Genomic DNA, 19928 nt, shown 5'->3' on the forward strand with positions numbered 1-19928 from the left:
ATTGTCTTTCTCCCTACTGTGCCACACCTGTGTACCTTTGATCAAGTCACAGAGGACAGGCGACCCCTCCTTAATGGCCGTGGTCAGGGGCCTGCATAAAAGTCCCAGGACCTGTAGTTAATGTTAAAAGTTAGTCCCAACTCATCACACTGTGCTCAGTGGGTGCTCAGGCTTGCTCAGTGTTGCTCTATTTGAATGATCCCAGTGCAAAGATCACCTGTCAAGAGAAGGAGGAAACACACGTCCTTCCTTGATTTCCTGACAGAAAACCTTTCTCAGCCTTCTGTTAAACCTGAGAGTACCTGTAATCCCAGCTATCTGGGTGGCTGAGACGGTAGACTGCCTGAGCCCAGGAGTTCAAGACCAGTCTGGGCAACATAGTGAGATGCCCTGCTCAAAAAGAAAACAAAAAAATCTCGAGTAATTTTGTCTCATTCTTATAATGCAGAGATACACTTTTGCCATATTAGTGAAGGAGTGATTTGACAACTTTGTGATCATCACTTAAAATAATGGCCCTGGATGGCTGAGGGAAGGGAGGAGTCTACCCAGCTGATGTCTGTATTCCCAGTACCTGGTTATTGCCGTGCCTGGCAGTGTGCAGTATTTGTAGGGGGAAGTAACTAATGGCCTACTTGGCCTTCCCTTGTACACCCAGAATTGCCCCTGCATTTTAGACACTATAGAACACACACCACAAATAAGACTTGTCACCTTTGGTCTGGTTCTTTGGGTAAAGCTGATGGAGAGAGACTGAGGGCCTGAGAATAGGGTCAGGCAAGATCCTGATTTAGAAGACACACACCCACTGTCTGTGCATGTGCACCTTGTGGAAGAAGAGGTAAGTGGAGAAGAGTGCGGAGGGCGTGTCAGAACATGAAGAGAGGGGCACAGAATAGTGAGACTTGGAAGAAACACAAAAGATTTTGAATTACAAAACTTTTTTCCCCAGTTAGTTCGTTTTTATTTCCATCTTTTTTTTTTTTTTTTTAATGGAGTCTCACTGTGTCGCCCAGGTTGGAGTGCAGTGGCTCGATCTAAGGTCGCTGCAAACTTCACCTCCCGGGTTCAAGCGATTCTCCTGTCTCAGCCTCCCGAGTAGCTGGGATTACAGGTGCCCGCAACCAGGCCCAGCTGATTTTTGTATTTTTAGTAGAGATGGGGTTTCACCATGTTGGCCAGGCAGGTCTCAAACTCCTAACTTCATGATCTGCCCGCCTCGGCCTCCCAAAGTGCTGGGATTACAGACGTGGGCTACCACACCTGGCTTTATTTCCCTCTTGAATAAAAAAGACATCTTTATTTTAAAAGAAAACAGTCGTTTTTATTTAGGTTTTAATTGCACAGTGGTTTTTTTGTTGTTATTGTTTTGTTTTTTAAATGAAAGTCCTCAATGCAAAATTGTATGTTTAAAAATTACTGGATAGATAGGGCTTCATACTGTTAAGAATTTGTATGGGCTGGGTGCAGTGGCTCACACCTGTAATCCTAATACTTTGGGAGGCTGTGGCGGGCAGATCACCTGAGGTCATGAGTTCAAGACCAGCCTGGCCAACATGGTGAAATCCCATCTCTACTAAAAATACAAAAATTAGCCAGGCATGATGGTGGGCGCCTGTAATCCCAGCTACTCAGGAGGCCGAGGCAGGAGAATCGCTTGAACCCAGGAGGCAGAGGCTGCAGTGAACCGAGATCGTGCCATTGCACTCCAGCCTGGGCGACAGAGTGATACTCTGTCTCAAAAAAAAGAAAGAATTTGTACAACAGTCTTCTGTGCAGTCTGCCCAGCTCTAAGGGATGTGTTCTCAGAAGTGCCATTCACCATCACCTCTAAGTCTGATAGTATGCTCCATATGGAAAACCAGAATGTGATCTGTATCATCCAGTGCTCAACATTCTGGTTGCACTGTTCAGGGATTCTCATGACAATAGCCACATTTACTCTGCCAAAAGCTGATTCAATGCTTTCAAAGCAGGCAGCAACACTGCTATGGTGCACAAACTGTATCCACCCTTAGATGTCTCAGCACATGTTCCATTTATTATGGCAGTAATATGGTGTCACAAAGTGTTAGTAGGAATTTGAAATACTGACTTAACAGGCCTAGCTGTGCCAATGATGGTCCAAGTGCTTATGACTGCAAAGGAGGCTCAAATTACCAGGCTTAATGTAAGTGCTATATTTCTTCAACCTTTGATTCCACATTGATTCTTATACCTGAAGTCATCAATGAGATCCCCAAGTTCCGTGAAGTGTATGGCCAACTCAAAGTGAAGACAGGGGCTGGCACGGTGGCTCATGCCTGTAATCCCAGCACTTTGGGAGCCTAAGGCAGGCGGATCACTTGAGGTCAGGAATTTGAGACTAGCCTGGTCAACATGGCAAAACCCTGTCTCTACCAAAAAATACAAAAATTAGCCGGGCATGGTGACTCATGCCTGTAATCCAAGCTATTCAGGAGGCTGAGGCAGGCAAACTGCTTGAACCCAGGAAGCAGAAGTTGCAGTGAGCTGAAATCGCACCACTGCACTCCAGCCCGGGCAACAGAATGAGACTCTGTCTCAAAAAAAAAAAAAAAAAAAAGTGAAGACAGGGACCTGGTTTCCCTATGTTAACTATAGCGCTCCTTGTTGCACCAACAACATTCCCAAAGCTGGCCTCTGCAGCCCTGTGTCACTCATCAGAAACAATTCCTACAATGAAGAACTATCATGCTAGCAAACCCATAACTGGAGGACTGTCTGACAGCAAGCTCTGTAAAGCATTTAGGAAAAGGCTCCTGAGGTCCACAGGAACCATCTTCACTCAAGAACAGCATCATATCCTTGAGTCATTTGGAATTACACGGGAGATTCTGGAACAAGTGTATAGGAAGTCAAGCAAAAGGACAAGACTTGAGTCTGACTTGTCCATGGAAAATGATCATTAAAAAAAATTGTTGGATATAGTTTTCTGCCATCTGCATAACAAGAAAATATAAACTGATCCTGAGTGCATGCTTTATGAAGAGCTAGGCATTGTGCTTAGTGTTTTATTTATACTTTGTCACATAATCCTCCAACAATTCTAATTCATCAATGTTATTATCCTTGAATTACACATAAAGACACCAAAGCTCAGAGAGGTGAAATGACTCCTGGATGGTAGATTTAAGATTTCAGACCATGATGCAATACCTTTAGTTTTTATTTTATTTTTTTGAGATGGAGTTTCACCCTTGTCACCCAGGCTGGAGTTCAATGGTGCAATCTCGGCTCACTGCACCCTCCGCCTCCCAGGTTCAAGCAATTCTCCTGCCTCAGCCTCCCTAACAGCTGGGATTACAGGCGCCTACCACTACCCTCGGCTAATTTTTTTTTTTTTTTTCTGTATTTTTAGTAGAGACAGGGTTTCACCGTGTTAGCCCGGATGGTCTGGATCTCCTGACCTCGTGATCCACCCGCCTCGGCCTCCCAAAGTGCTGGGATTACAGGCGTGAGCCACCGCGCCTGGCTTATTTTTTAATAAAAAGCATTTACTGGCCGGACGCAGTGGCTCACGCCTGTAACCCCAACACTTTGGGAGGCTGAGGCAGGGAGATCATCTGAGGTCAGGAGTTTGAGACTAGCCTGACCAACATGGTGAAACCCCGTCTCTACTTTAAAAAAAAAAAAAATATATATATATATATACACACACACACACATATGTGTATATATACACGTAAATATACATATATACACACACACATATATGCACACACACACACACACAGAAATCAGCCGTGTGTGGTGGTATACACCTGTAGTCCCAGCTACTTGAGAAGCTGAGGCAGGAGAATTGCTTGAACCTGGGAGGCAGTGGTTGCAGTGAGCCGAGATCCAGCCACTGCACTCCAGCCAGAGCAACAGAGCTAGACTCTGTCTCAAAATAAAAGAGCATTTACTGCATGCCAGATTGTAAGTATTCCCTAAAACGAGAATAAAATTGTTCATATTCCACTACCTTAGCAAAGCAGATACTGACTTTTTTGGTAGATCCTTCTTGTCCTCAAGCAGACATTTTTCCATAGTTGCAATTAAAGAAAAATGTGGGCCGGGCCGGGTGGCTCATGTCTGTAATCCCAGCACTTTGGGAGGCCGAGGTGGGCAGATCACTTGAGATTAGGAGTTCGAGACCAGCCTGGCCAACATGGTGAAACCCTGTCTCTACTAAAAAATACAAAAAATAGCTGGGTGTGGTGGCAGGCGCCTGTAATCCCAGCTACTTGGGAGGCTGAGGCAGGAGAATCACTTGAACCCAGGAGGCAGAGGTCACAGTGAGCCAAGATCATGACATTGCGCTCCAGCCTGGGCATTGACAGAGAAACTCCGTCTCAAAAAAAAAAAAAAAAACAAAGAAAAGGAAGGAAGGGAGGCAGGGAGGGAGGATATTTTGTTTTTCCCCTTAATTTATTGTATTTGTTTTCATATTGCTTGTGTTCATAATTAGCATTTAAATGACTGCATAATAGGCTGGGCGTGGTGGCTCATGCCTATAATCCCAGCACTTTGGGAGGCCGAGGTGGGCAGATCACTTGAGGTTAGGAGTTCCAGACCAGCCTGGCCAACATGGTGAAACCCGCTCTCTACAAAAAAAAACAAAAATTAGCCAGGCGTGGTGATCTGAACCTGTAGTCCCAACTACACTGGAGGCTGAGGCTGGAGGATAGCTTGAGCCCAGGAGTTTGAGGCTGCAGTGAGCCATGATCATGCCACTGCATCCCAGCCTGGACAATAGTAAGACTTTGTGTCAGGCCAGGCGCGGTGGCTCACGCCTGTAATCCCAGCACTTTGGGAGGCCGAGGCGGGCGGATTGTCTGAGGTCAGGAGTTCGAGACCAGTCTGGCCAGGATGGAGAACCACCAGCTCTACTAAAAATACAAAAAAATCAGTCAGGTGTGGTGGTGTGTGCCTGTAATTCCAGCTACTTGGGCACCTGAGGCAGGAGAATCGCTTGAACCCGGGAGGCGGAGGTTGCAGTGAGCCGAGATCACGCCACTCCAGCCTGGGCGACAGAGCGAGACTCCTCTCAAAAAAACAAAAAACAAAAAACAAAACCTTGTCACAAAAGCACAAATTTCCTTCTGAAAGGGATTGTTCCAGTTTGCAGTGTGCCCACCTATTTATGACCATGTCATTTTTTAGACTCCGTCTAAAAAAAAAAAAAAGACTTGTATTTAGTGTGATTTTTTTTTTTTTTTTTTTTTTTTTTTGAGATGGAGCCTCGCTCTGTCCCCCAGGCTGGAGTGCAGTGGCGCGATCTCCGGCTCACTGCAAGCTCCGACTCCCGGGTTCACGCCATTCTCCTGCCTCAGCCTCCTGAGCAGCTGGGACTACAGGCGCCCGCCCCCGCGCCCGACTAATTTTTTGTATTTTTAGTAGAGACAGGGTTTCACTGTGGTCTCGATCTCCTGACCTAGTGATCCGCCCGCCTCGGCCTCCCAAAGTGCTGGGATTACTGGCGTGAGCCACCGCGCCCGGCTATTTAGTGTGATTTAATCGACTGTGCCCATCTTACTGCGGACACTGAGCCTGGAGCAGTTGAGGGAGACGGCAAGACCCCCCACGAGCCCGTTTAACACCATAACGCGCGTGCACTACAACCTCGCCTCAGGAGTGGAGGCTTCTGTTTTCTACAGCGTGGGAATAGAGAGCAAAAGCCGGAGAGGACGTTACATTGCACAGGCGTATCACAGTGCCCGAGAATTCGTGGGCGCTCCAGGGGATGGGTGTGGGCTGGTGGCGCAGGCGCGCTAGAGGCCTGTAGGGTCGGGGCGCCTGCGCAGTCGCTCTTCCTCAGGCGGCCGCCATGGCGGGACAGGAGGATCCGGTGCAGCGAGAGATTCACCAGGACTGGGCTAACCGGGAGTACATTGAGATAATCACCAGCAGCATCAAGAAAATCGCGGACTTTCTCAACTCGTTCGGTCAGCGGGCCAGCAAGGGGAGGCGGGGAGGAGGGAGGCCGCGAGGCGTTTGGGCTGGGGCCCCGGGGAGATGCTTTGAGAGGACTACCGGAGCCTTCGGCTGTTGCGGGTTTTCACTTCCTCCTTCAGGTCCCACCTTCTCCCTCCTGCCCTGACCCTCAGGCTCCGCTGGACAGTCTCTGTAGGGTTATCCTGCCCTACGCTGAGCTCGTGGCTTCCTGCCATCCCCCTGGACCCATTCTACAAGTCCTTTTCCCAGATTCGTCAGGCAGCCCCATCCTCGCTCCGTGGTTCTCCTAAGTGGTCTCCCTGCCTCCTTTGTACTCTACATCCATTCCAGTCCCCACTTTGCACTCAAAGTGAGCATCCGGGACCGTGTCACTGCTCTGTTTGAGGACTGTTGACGGCTTCCCATCTTCAGGATCTGCTCGAAACCCTCTAGCGTCATCCTTTTAGTTGGACCCGTTGTCAACCACTCCCGTCTTGTCCATTTCTTCCTGTCTCCTGTGTGTGCTGCAGTGAGAGTGGTTGGAGATGAGGTCAGAGGGATGCCAGGATCTTGTAGGATCTTGGAAGTCCTCTCTGTATTGCTAGTATATAGCTTGTGGTAGGTGTTCTGTCTACTTCTAGCCCGTTCCTCAGAGCTAATACAGGTCGGGTGCCTTCAGCAGAAAGACACCTTTACCAGAGTCTTTCCTAGGCATGGCCTGCTCGTGACAGCCTTAAATTCTTGTGAACAGCAAGCAAAGTAATCAAGACTGCTACCCCTTCTTCTCCAAGTGTTTAAGAGAACTTGGCACTGGTTAGACTTTCTTGTGTAATTACAGGATATAGGGATGCATCTAGTGAACTTTTCTTCAACTAGTGTACTTTGGAAAGATTTTTAAATGAATTATTCTCTAGCTAAAGGAATGATGGCCTTAGGAGTGTAAAGGTGACAGAGCAAGAGATTGTCAGAAAGCATCAGCGAGAGATACTAGAGCTCCATATGAGACCCTCTCTTAAGGCATAGTGGGAGACACAGAATAAGAACCACTTCCTACATTCAAAGAAGTTCTAATCTTGAGGATGAAATAATGACAACTTCAGAACAAAGAAGAGCATCATTTTTGTATTAAAGTATTTTCATACAGGGTGTATAGGACTATAATCATGGCTGGGTTCAATGGCTCATATCTGTAATCCCAGCACTTTGGGAGGCCAAGTTGGGAGAATTGCTTGAGCCCAGGAGTTCAAGACCAGCCTGGACAACATGGCCAGATCCTATCTCTACAAAACAACAACAACAACAAAAAATTAGTTGGGCGTGGTCATGCATACCTGTTGTCCCAGCTACTCGGGAGGCCGAGACAGGAGGATCACTTGAGCCCTGGAGGCAGTGAGCCATGTTCATGCCACTGTACTCCAGCCTAGGCAACAGAGTAAGACGCTGTCTCAAAAAAAAAAAATAGTAATAATCCTGAGTTGGATTCTAGTAATGTAATTTCATTTCTGAGAACAGAATTGTACCAGTAAACTTTTAATTCATTATGTTTATCTTTGACATAGTCTTGGTATATCATACCCATTAAATTTATAGTGAATGAGTCTTGGGACTGACTGAAAATTGAAAAGCTTAAGCTTAGGATTTGCAAAGGAGAAATGTCTCTTTTTTTGCTTGATAGGCAAGGAGATATCAGCTCAGAGATTATGTCTGATTTGTAACAGTCACATTTTATGATCAGATGGAGAGTAAAGACTTTTTATTTGGGCTTTCCAACAAATTCTTTTTTTTTTTTTTTTGAGACGGAGTCTCGCTCTGTCACCCAGGCTGGAGTGCTGTGGCCAGATCTCAGCTCACTGCAAGCTCCGCCTCCCGGGTTCACGCCATTCTCCTGCCTCAGCCTCCCCGGTAGCTGGGACTACTGGCGCCGCCACCTCGCCCGGCTAGTTTTTTGTAGTTTTTAGTAGAGACGGGGTTTCACCGTGTTAGCCAGGATGGTCTCGATCTCCTGACCTCGTGATCCGCCCGTCTCGGCCTCCCAAAGTGCTGGGATTACAGGCTTGAGCCACCGCGCCCGGCCTTTTTTTTTTTTTTTTTTTTGAGACAGGGTCTCACCCTAGTCCAGACTGGAGTGCAGTGGCATGATCACAGTTCACTGCAACCTCGTCTTCCTGGACTCAAGCTATTCTCGTGCCTCTGCCTCCTGAGTAGCTGGGTTTACAGGTGTGCACCACCACGCCTGGCTGATTTTTGTGCTTTTTAAAGTAGAGACAGGTTTTGGCCATCTTTCCCAGGCTAGTCTCAAACTCCTGAGCTCAAGTGATCCACCCACCCCAGCCTCCCAAAGTGCTGGGATTACAGGCTTGAGCCACCGCGCCCGGCCTTTTTTTTTTTTTTTTTTTTGAGACAGGGTCTCACCCTAGTCCAGACTGGAGTGCAGTGGCATGATCACAGTTCACTGCAACCTCGTCTTCCTGGACTCAAGCTATTCTCGTGCCTCTGCCTCCTGAGTAGCTGGGTTTACAGGTGTGCACCACCACGCCTGGCTGATTTTTGTGCTTTTTAAAGTAGAGACAGGTTTTGGCCATCTTTCCCAGGCTAGTCTCAAACTCCTGAGCTCAAGTGATCCACCCACCCCAGCCTCCCAAAGTGCTGGGATTACAGTCATGAGCCACTGTGCCCTGCCCCCAATAAATTCTAAACTAAGGAATTAGACATACAGAAGTCCAGTTTTTTGGAGCCAAAATAAATGACTTCCCTTAGCTTAGATCATTATCCTCTCTTAAAGTGATGATAATGGCCAAATGTTTGGAGTAATTACTAGATGGTTTTTAAATTAGAAAGTGAATTTAGAGAAAATAACAATTAAATACAACTAAGTAAGAAGAGAATTATAATGCAGGATTAACAGTCAAAGGAATTTGACTTAGTAGTTAGGTGTACCTGAGGCAGGTTCTTAAAGATTGGCATGGTGGCTCATGCCTGTAATCGCAGCACTTTGGGAGGCTGAGGCGGGCGGATCACCTGAGGTCGAGTTTGAGATCAGCCTGGCTAACATGGTGAAACCCTGTCTCTATTAAAAATACAAAATTAGCTGGGTGTGGTGGTGCACACCTGTAATCCCAGCTACTCAGGAGGCTGAGGCAGGAGAATTGCTTGAACTGGGGAGGTGGAGGTTGCAGTGAGCAGGGATCGTGCCACTGCACTACAGCTTGAGCGAAAGATTAAGACTCCATCTCCAAAAAAAAAAAAAGAAAGATGGACAATATCACAATGCAAGAGTTTAGAAAAAGACCCCACAAGCTGCAAAACTGGATAAATTTTAAGGATAGACTTGAGTATGTTTTCTTGGTATTGGATGATTTAGGATGACTGTGTATGGGATGTTTTTTTCCCATCCTAAGCCATTAGCAGGCTTGTACAATTGTCCCTTGAACAATACATGTTTGAAGTACAGGGATCCATTTACAGGTAGATTTTTTTTTTTGAGACAGATTTTCACTCTGTCACCTAGGCTGAAGTGCAGTGGCATGATCTCGACTCACTACAACCTCCACCTCCTAGGTTCAAGTGATTTTCTTGCTTTAGCCTCCCGAATAGCTGGGACTACAGGTGTGTGTCACCATGCCCGGTTAATATTTGTATTTTTAGTAGAGACAGGATTCGCCATGTTGGCCATGCTGCTCTTGAACTCTTGGCCTCAAGTGACCCACCTCTGTTCAACCTCCCAGAGTGCTGGGATTACAGGCATGAGCCACTGTGCCTGGCCATAGGTGGATTTATGGTGATAAAAGTTATACAGTATGCCTGCCTCTCCTGCCTCACCTTCCACCTCTGCCACCCATGAGGTAGCAAAACAACCTCTCTTCTTCCTCCTCTTCCTCAACCTAACTTAGCAGGAAGACAATGAGGATGAAGACCATTATGATGATCCACTTCCATTTAATGTATAGTAAATATATTTCCTTTTCCTAGTGTGTTTTTTTGATTGTTGTTTGTTTGTTTTTTGAGACGGAATCTCACTCTGTCACCCAGGCTGGAGTGCAGTGGTGTGATCTCGGCTCACTGCAAGCTCTGCCTCCCGGGTCATGCCATTCTCCTGCCTCAGCCTCCAGAGTAGCTGGGACCACAGATGCCCACCACCACGCCTGGCTAATTTTTTTTTTTTTTTTTTTTTTGAGACGGAGTCTCGCTCTGTCGCCCAGGCTGGAGTGCAGTGGCGCGATCTCGGCTCACTGCAAGCTCCGCCTCCCAGGTTCACGCCATTCTCCTGCCTCAGCCTCCCGAGTAGCTGGGACTACAGGCGGCCGCCACCTCACTTGGCTAGTTTTTTGTATTTTTTAGTAGAGACGGGGTTTCACCGTGTTAGCCAGGATGGTCTCGATCTCCTGACCTCGTGATCCGCCCGTCTCGGCCTCCCAAAGTGCTGGGATTACAGGCATGAGCCACCGCGCCCGGCCAATTTTTTTGTATTTTTTAGTAGAGATGAGATTTTACCATGGTAGCCAGGATGATCTCGATCTCCTGACCTTGTGGTCCGCCCGCCTAGGCCTCCCAAAGTGCTGGGATTACAGGCGTGAGCCACTGCACCCAGCCTCCTCATGTTTTTTTTAATAACAGTCTTTTCTCTAGTTTACTTTATTGTAATACACTATGTCATATATGTGACTTCCAAAATATGTGTTAACCAACTGCTCCTGTTATCAGTAAGGTTTCCAGTCAACAGTAGGCTATTAGTTTAGTTCTGGGGAGACAAAAATTATATGCAGATTTTCTTTTTCTTTTTTTTTTTTTTTTTTGAGATGGAGTCTCGCTCTGTCACCCAGGCTGGAGTGCAGTGGCGCGATCTCGGCTCACTGCAAGCTCCGCCTCCCGGGTTTATGCCATTCTCCTGCCTCAGCCTCCCGAGTAGCTGGGACTACAGGCGCCCGCCATCTCGCCCAGCTAATTTTTTTGTATTTTTTTAGTAGAGACGGGGTTTCACCGTGTTAGCCAGGATGGTCTCGATCTCCTGACCTCGTGATCCACCCGTCTCGGCCTCCCAAAGTGCTGGGATTACAGGCTTGAGCCACCGCGCCCGGCCTCTTTTTCTTATGTATTTAAAATAGAGATGAGGTCTCACTGTGTTGCCCAGGCTGTTCTCAAACTCCTAAGTTCAAGTGATCCTCCTGTCTCAGCCTCCCAAAGCACTAGGATTACACGTGTGAGCCACCGTGCCAGCCTGTGCAGATTTTCAACTGCACAGAGGGTTGATGTTCTTAACCCCTGAGTTGTTCAGGGGTTAACTCTAACATGTTTATGATGATATGGTTTGGTGGTGTAAAGATTCAATAAGAATTTACTGCCAGGTGCAGTGGCTCACGCCTGTAATCCCAGCACTTTGGGAGGCTGAGGTGGGCAGATCATGAGGTCAGGAGTTCGAGACCAGCCTGCCCAACATGGTGAAACCCTATCTCTACTAAAAATACAAAAATTAGCTGGGTATGGTGGAGTGCACCTGTAATCCCAGCTACTCAGGAGACTGAGGCAGGAGCAATCCCTTGAATCCTGGAGGCGATGGTTGCAGTGAGCCAAGATCTTGCCACTGTACTCCAGCCTGTGACAGAGTGAGACTCTGTCTCAAAGAAAAATAATTTACTTTGAGGGAGCATCTGAAGTTCTTCAAATATGTTAGCAATTCTGTAGTCCTTACCCTGACCACAGAGAATCTGCATGGGCCATGTATTTTTGGAGAGAGAATTGTTTTTCTAAGATAGTAAATGACTTTCTGAAAAGCATTTACCCTGTGATTCCAGCTGGTGAGAGTAGAGTCACAGTCCCCCACGTGAACTTGAGGACGTACAAATCATAATGTAGCAATAACATCCTAACACTAGGCCTATTCTGTACTTTGGAATTGGTGAAGCTTCTAAAAACAGATGGTTAGAGATTATCGCTTTTTATTCTTATACTATTTTTTTTCTGGTTCTAAAGGTAATATATGCAGAGAAGTATAAAGAAAAAATAGAGAATGTGGCTTTTAAAAAAAATCTTAGTTTTTGTACTAAGCCAACAAATACAGCATGCCTGGTGTGTGTCAGATGCTGTGAGAAAGGAGTGGATATGATACCCACTCCTAAGATTTTCAGAATTTTGCTGGAAAAGTAAGTCTTAACTACAAAAACATTCCAAAAGAAAGGCAGTATTGTTTTGTTTTTTTTTGAGACGGAGTCTCGCTCTGTTGCCCAGGCTGGAATGCAGTGGTGCAATCTCGGCTCACTGCAACTTCTGCCTCCCGGCTTCAAGTGATTCTTCTGCCTCAGCCTCCCGGGTACCTGGGACTACAGGCATGTGCCACCATGCCTGGCTAATTCTTTTTCTTTTTTCTTTCCTTTTTTTTTTTTTTTTAAGATGGAGTCTTGCCGTGTTGCCCAGGCTTGAGTACAGTGGTGCAATCTTGACTCACTGCAACCTCTGCCTCCTGAGTTCAAGCCATTCTCCTGCCTCAGCCTCCCAAGTAGCTGGGATTACAGGTGCACGCCACCATGCCCAGCTACTTTTTGTATTATTAGTAGAGATAGGGTTTTGCCATGTTAGCCAGGCTGGTCTCAAACTCCTGACCTCAAGTGATCCGCCCACCTCGGCCTCCCAAAGTGCTGGGATTACAGGTGTGAACCACCATGCCCGGCCTGACAGTATTGATTTTTGTAATGCTAAAGTTATATGCAGTAAGTTCAGAGAAGGAGCTGTCTGATAAAAGCATTTGTTCCCTAACAAGAACTGGTATTTTCAATTAAAGGCTGGTGATAATGTACACATACTTGTGCTCTGGTCTCAGATTTATCCAGCTGCTGAATGCTTTCTTGGTGTTTTTTATTTGAACCAGCGTGTACTTATTAGGATTTGAAATATGACCAGAGTTTCTGGAGTTGAACATTTTCTGTTTCTCAACAGTGTTTATCCATGTAGGCCAGTAGCATAGTATTGTTCCTGAATTCTAATTCATTACCAGATTGACAGCTAGAACAGAATAGCCACCCAGGAAGGAACCTTCCCTCTCTTACCTCCCCCAATAAAGTTGGTATGTCTTTCTTCATGGGAAATGACAGGTTGTCAGAGATGATATTCATGCTCTTACTCAGTAGCATACATAATGTGCCTTTAGACTTCCAAAAACCAGACTGAAAAAAGGCTTGGTCCTGTGGGGCAGTTCCGACAGAAAGTGGCAGTGCATCCAGGAAAGGGGGGATGCTGAAGTGATCATACTTAAGGTAGACCTGGGAATTCAAGGGAGCAGCACAAGCATAAAAAGAATGAAGAATGTCCAGAAATGGCAAATCCATAGAGACAAAGATTAGTATTTCCCAGGGACTGAGGGGTGGCAGAATGAGGAGTGATAGGACCAAGAGGTATAAGGTATCTTTTGGGGATGATGAAAATATTCTAAAAGTAGATTATAATGATTGCACAACTCTGTAAATATACTAAAAACCATTGAATTGTATACTTTAAGCAGGTAAAAGAATGGAAAGTGGCAGATGGAGACCTGGGGTATAAATTACAGCCCTGGAGGCACAGAAAGATGGTAGCAGTGTGCATTGGGACAGTGTGATGGGAAAGAATACCACACTGGGCAGTCAAGAACGGGGTTCTAAACTCAGCCCTGCTGTTATTTTGTCCCATTCGTGACCCAACATGGGCCTCAGCTTACCTAGGACTCAGTTTTCCCACTTGTGAGGTGAGTAGAGTTACACTAGAGTCAATCTTTTGTTCCACTAACATACCAGAATGCATCCTTTTTTTTTTCAGTCAACATCTGTGTACCAGGCATGATACTGAGGTTACAAGAGGCAATACGTACTTCTTTCCATTAACTTGTTCAAATGGTGAAACAGACATGTAAATAAATTGTCAATTATAAGTACATAAATATCATTTGGCTTTGTAACATGAACATTTTCCCATTTCATTAAATACTCCTCAAACTTGTAACTTTTTTTTTTTTTTTTTTTAGACAGAGTTTAGCTCTTGTTGTCCAGGCTGGAGTGCAATGGTGCAATCTCAGCTCACTGCCTCAGGTGATCCACCCACCTTGGCCTCCCAAAGTGCTGGGATTACAGAGGTGAGCCACTGCACCTGGCCACTTTTTTTTTTTTTTTTTGAGACGGAGTCTTGCTGTGTCGCCCAGGCTGGAGTGCAGTGACGTGATCTCGGTTTACTGCAACCTCCACCTCCCAGGTTCACGCCATTCTCCTGCCTCAGCCTCCCAAGTAGCTGAGACTACAGGCTCCCGCCACCACGCCCGGCTAATTTTTTGTATTTTTGGTAGAGGTGGGGTTTCACCAAATTTCACCGTGTTCGCCAGGATGGTCTCGATCTCCTGACCTCGTGATCCTCCAGTCTCAGCCTCCCAAAGTGTTGGGATTACAGGCGTGAGCCACCGCGCCCGGCCTTTTTTTTTTTTTTTTTGAGACAGAGTCTCACTCTGTTGCCCAGGCTGGAGTGCAGTGGTGCAATCTCAACTCACTGCAACCTCTGCCTCCTGGGTTCAAGCCATTCTCCCGCCTCAGCCTCCTGAGTAGCTGGGATTACAGGCGTGCGCCACCATACCCAGCTAATTTTGTATTTTTAGTAGAGACAGGGTTTCTTTTTTTTTTTTTGTATTTTTGGTAGAGATGGGGTTTCTCCATGTTGGTCAGGCTTGTCTTGAACTCCGACCTCAAGTGATCCGCCCACCTCGGCCTCCCAAAGTGCTGGGATTACAGGCATGAGCCAACGCACCCAGCCATTATAACTCTTAATGCCTATTTTAATAGTCTCACTGATACACTATATCAAACCATTCCAATCATGGGCATTTGGTTTTGTTGCTTTTTCACCATCTTAAATAATAGTGATGCACATTCTTATTTGTAAAATCTTTTTCCAAAGGGGGAAGAGATTAACCAAAGACCAAGTACACGAATAACTTACAAATTAGAACTTAAGAGGCTGGCACGGTGCCTCACGCCTGTAATCCTAGGACTTTAAGAGCCCAAGGCAGGAGGATTGCTTGAGTTCAGGAGTTTGAGATCAGCCTGGGCAACAAAGTAAGACCCCTATCTCTACCCAAAAAAAAAAAAAAAAAGAAAACAATTAGTCGGGCACAGTGGCATCCACCTACTGAGTAGTAATTCTAGCTACTCGGGAGGCTGACGTGAAAGGATCACTTCAACCTAGGAGTTAAGGGCACAGTAAGCTATGATTGCGCCACTGAACTCTAGCCTGGGTGACAGCAAGACCATGTCTCTTTTTTTTTTTTTTTTTTTTGAGACGGAGTCTCGCTCTGTCGCCCAGACTGGAGTGCAGTGACCGGATCTCAGCTCACTGCAAGCTCCGCCTCCCGGGTTTACGCCATTCTCCTGCCTCAGCCTCCCGAGTAGCTGGGACTACAGGCGCCCGCCACCTCGCCCGGCTAGTTTTTTTATATTTTTAGTAGAGACGGGGTTTCACCGTGTTAGCCAGGATGGTCTCGAACTCCTGACCTCGTGATCCGCCCGTCTCGGCCTCCCAAAGTGCTGGGATTACAGGCTTGAGCCACCGCGCCCGGCCGACCATGTCTCTTTAAAAAAAAAAAAAAGATATTCATCCGTAAATGTTTAGGTAAATACAGAAGAGGAGAATTATGATGTCCATCTGGCAAGACCTCTCAGAGATAGAATTTGAACTTAGCCTTGGGGGAGACAGACAGGCAAGATGAGTAAGATTTGGACATAATAAGATGAAAGTTGAGGCAAGATTAGGGTGTAGGAAGATTTGTCAAAATGGATGCTGAAGCGCTTTTGCAAAACAGCCAGGGAACAGATGAAAAGGCAGCTTGTTAGCTAAGTGTTAAATCATTGCGTGGGAGAGTCTCAGCGAATGTTTCAGACTTAAAAACTGTAGGTTATTGAGAGATGACTGAACAACAATGTTGGAGGAGAGAGTAGAAGATAATGACCATGCTAAGATACCTTTTCTCTCATATATTGAGAATAGTTGGAAAAAGAATAGTTCCTGTTACAGAAGTTTGCAGAGAAAAAGATGTTTTAAATTAAATCTGGTTTCATTTTGAATGAGATGGTAAAAGAAGATTGGAAAAGCTGGAGGAAGAAAAAGAATTTTGGCTGTTTTCACAGATGGAATATGGGCTTTATAGGGTATTTGATGTTCTCCAGGTTTTCTCTAGTTCTGAAAGGCCTTTTGCCTCTAGGAGGAACAGTAGTGACATGGCTTTAATGAGCTCAGAACTCTCACACCTTCCCTCTCCATAATTTCTGCTGCTTTCTTGGCCTCTACTTTTTTTTTTTTTGAGATGGAGTCTCACTCTGTCACCCAGGCTGCAGTGCAGTGGCGCGATCCTGGCTCACTGCAACCTCCGCCTCCCAGGTTCAAGTGATTCTCCTGCCTCAGCCTCCCAGGTAGCTGGGACTAGAGGCACTCGCCACCATGCCTAGCTAAGTTTGTACTTTTAGTAGAGATGGGGTTTCACCATGTTAGCCAGGCTGGTCTTAAACTCCTGACCTCAGATGATCTGCCCACCTTGGCTTCCCTAAAGTGCTGGAATTACAGGCATGAGCCACTGCACCTGGCCTCATTTCTTTCCTATTGAGATTATTTTCTTATTCTTGTCCCCTCTTTTGAAAGTCTTAGGCCATTAGTAAATGGCTGTACAGCCTTGGTGTATTCATTTGCTATTCCTGGCATAACAAATTACCACACAGGCTGGGCACAGTGGCTCACACTTGTAATCTCAGCACTGTGGGAGGCCAAGGTGTGTGGATCACGAGGTCAAGAGATTGAGACCATCCTGGCCAACGTGGTGAAACCCCATCTCTACTAAAAATACAAAAAAAAATTAGCTGGGCATGGTGGCGCACACCTGTAGTCCCAGCTACTTGGGAGACTGAGGCAGGAGAATTACTTGAACCTGGGAGGCAGAGGTTGCAGTGAGCTGAGATCACGCCACTGCACTCCAGCCTGGCAACAGTGAGACTCCGTCTCAAAAACAAACAAAAAAACAAATTACCACACATTTTATGGCTTAAACCACATAAATTTATTATTTACCATGTGTAGGTCATAAATTGAACACTGGTAACTGGGCTAGCAATCTTCACACCTTGGCCTTCTGAAGTATTAGGATTACAGGCATGAGTCACTGCTCCTGGCCTGAGCTCCCATCAGGGTTTCAGCAGGACTGCCTTCCTTTCTGGAGACTCAAGGAGAGGGTCTAGTTCCTCGAATATTGGGTTGTTGGCAGAACTCAGTTTCTCGTGGTTGTAGAACTGAGATCTCTGTTTTGTTGCTGGCTGTCAGCTGAGAGTTGTTCCCAGCTTCTAAAGGTCACTTATATCCCTTGGCTCATGACTCCCTTCTTCCACTTTCAAAGCCAACAATGGCAGATGGCATCCCCTTCACACATCGAATCTCTTTTTCTTCTTCCATTTCATCTCTGACCCTCTTCCTCTGCCTTTCTCACCTACATTTGTGGACTTATGATTAGATTGGGGCCAAGTGGACAATCCAAGACAAACTCTAGGATCTCCAGGTTCTTAACCTTAATCATACCTGCAAAGCCCTGTTTCCTCACGTATAATCCATATTCACAGGATCCAGGGATTAGAGAAAGGACTTTTTTTTTTTTTTTTTTTTAAGTTTTGCTCTTTCACCCAGACTGGAGTGAAGTGGCGAGATCTTGGCTCACCGCAACATTTGACCCCCGGTTCAAGCAATTCTCCTGCCTCAGCCTCTCGAGTAGCTGGGATTACAGGCATGTGCCATCATGCCCGGCTAATTTTTGTATTTTTAATAAGAGACAGAGTTTCACGATGTTGGCCAGGCTGGTCCTGAATTCTTGACCTCAGGTGATCCACCTGTCTAGTCCTCCCAAAGTACTAGGATTACAGGCATGAGCCACCACGCCCTGCGGGAAAGGACATTTTTGTGGGGCCATTATTCTCTACTTGCAATACTTGATAGAAAATTCAGCAGATCCACTCTAAGGAACTGTGCTAAGATACTTCTCACTGTATCCATTTCCATTTGTATTCTGTGTATTATTCCTCTTTTTCAGTGTAGGAGTTGTGTGTGTCTGTGTCTGTGTGTTTGAAGTGACATTAACTCTGAACACCAGTCTCTTTTTCTCAGATATGTCTTGTCGTTCAAGACTTGCAACACTAAACGAGAAATTGACAGCCCTTGAACGGAGAATAGAGTACATTGAAGCACGGGTGAGTTTGATGGGCCAGGGCATTCCAAGAGAGAATGCGCATTTCCACTTATTACTGAAAAAAACCTGAAAGCAGAAACAGTCTTTGGAAACTTAAGCACTGGCCGGACATGGTGGCTCATGCCTGTAATCCCAGCATGGGAGGCCAAGGTGGCAGATCACCTGAGGTCAGGAGTTCAAGACCAGCCTGGCCAACATGGTGAAACCCCATCTCTACTAAAAATACAAAAATTAGCCAGGCATGGTGGCTCACACCTGTAGTCCCAGCTACTTGGGAGGCTGAGGCAGGAGAATCACTTGAAACTGGGAGGTGGAGGTTGCAGTGAGCCGAGATCACACCACTGCATTCCAGCCTAGGTGGCAGAGTGAGACTCCGTCTCAAAAAAAGAAAAGAAAAGTTAAGCAGATTGCCTGGATTTGAACCAGGTTTCTGTGACTTCACAGCTATCTTCTTTTCTACTATTTCTCACTGCCTAGAATCTAAAGTAAGAATTTTTTTTTAGACCCCTCTAATCTTTTTGAATTTATCTAAATGTCAATTTTCCTTTCCTTTCACAGGTGACAAAAGGTGAGACACTCACCTAGAACAGTGACGTGCTGCTGCTGGGAAGTTGCTTTACACAACACAGGCCACATGGGAAAGGCCCCAGCAGCCTTCAGCTCCTTCCTTTCTCCTTAAAGAGCAACAGGGCTTATTCTTGTTTTTCTTTGTTCAAAAGTGTGGCCTTTGGGCTCTGCCATCTGGGGTGTGGTGTGTTATGTGGGGAGAAGTCCAGAGGAACTGTTGGAAACGACATAGGCATTTTACCTTTTCAGTAACATTTTATAGATCTACTTGTCAATGTATTTGAGACATTCACAGCCAAAACCCTGGGACTCTTTGTGAAGGTCCTCCCCGCCTCTATCTTTCTTTCTCTCTCTCTCAAACTTTCCTTAAAGTTCTCATTGCCTTTGCACTGCTTCTGTGAACAGTCTTTATCTCCTCCCCACCTTTGGTGGGAAGTGGGGGGCAGTCCTGGCCAAGACACTCATGCCCTGGCAATGTGGCTGCCAGAGAATGTTGTTGCAGACCCACCAGTTTCTTGTTGATTTGGGGAGGTCAAGGCCAGGCCCCCATTTGGCTTGAAGGGACATTTTTAGACTTTTCTTTCTGTCACTTGGGAGTGTCTGTGCCTCTCATATTTCCCTAATAAACTCAACTTTTTATCTGACTGCTGTGATTATGGTGGGGAGAGGGGCTGGAGGTGGACTCACTTATTGCACAGAAATGTAATATATGGCGTTATTATTCTAACATAAAACTTTCAGATGCAGCTGTTTGATTCAAAGCCTAGGTGGCTTACCAGCCCAAGTCCCCATGTTTGGACTCTGAGCTGACTAGCTCATCCTGGGAATCATTTGGTCATTCAGCACATTTACCAAGTATTTACTATGTAGGCATGTTAAACTCCAATAAAAGATACAGCATTGAATCAGACATGATGCTTACAGTCTGTTGAAATACCAGCGTTCACACAATTTAGCCACAATCCAAGGCAGATTATTAGTTTTATAAAGGCAGAAGCTAAATGTCTACTTCTTTGAAAAACAGATAGCCGGGTGTGGTGGCTCACACCTGTAATCCCAGCACTTTGGGAGGTCGAGGTGGGTAGAGATCATGAGGTCGGGAGATCGGGACCATCCTGGCTAACACAGTGAAACCCTGTCTCTACTAAAAATACAAAAAATTAGCTGGGCGTGGTGGCGGGCACCTATACTTCCAGCTACT

At 46.0% G+C, this 19928-nt stretch overlaps 1 protein-coding gene across 1 annotated transcript; it reads left to right on the forward strand.

Annotated features, from left to right (window-relative positions):
- The first annotated feature begins 5725 nt into the window (after positions 1–5725).
- Positions 5726–19637, forward strand: BRK1 (BRICK1 subunit of SCAR/WAVE actin nucleating complex). The gene is made up of 3 exons (XM_033210648.1): positions 5726–5948; positions 18079–18161; positions 18719–19637. The coding sequence occupies exons 1-3, from the start codon at positions 5831–5833 to the stop codon at positions 18743–18745; spliced, it is 228 nt and encodes a 75-aa protein (XP_033066539.1). The 5' UTR covers positions 5726–5830; the 3' UTR covers positions 18746–19637.
- The last annotated feature ends 291 nt before the right edge of the window (positions 19638–19928 follow it).

The sequence above is a fragment of the Trachypithecus francoisi genome, unplaced genomic scaffold (assembly GCF_009764315.1).
Source record: "Trachypithecus francoisi isolate TF-2019V2 unplaced genomic scaffold, Tfra_2.0 Lachesis_group0, whole genome shotgun sequence".
In the NCBI taxonomy this organism is placed as follows: Eukaryota; Metazoa; Chordata; class Mammalia; order Primates; family Cercopithecidae; genus Trachypithecus; species Trachypithecus francoisi.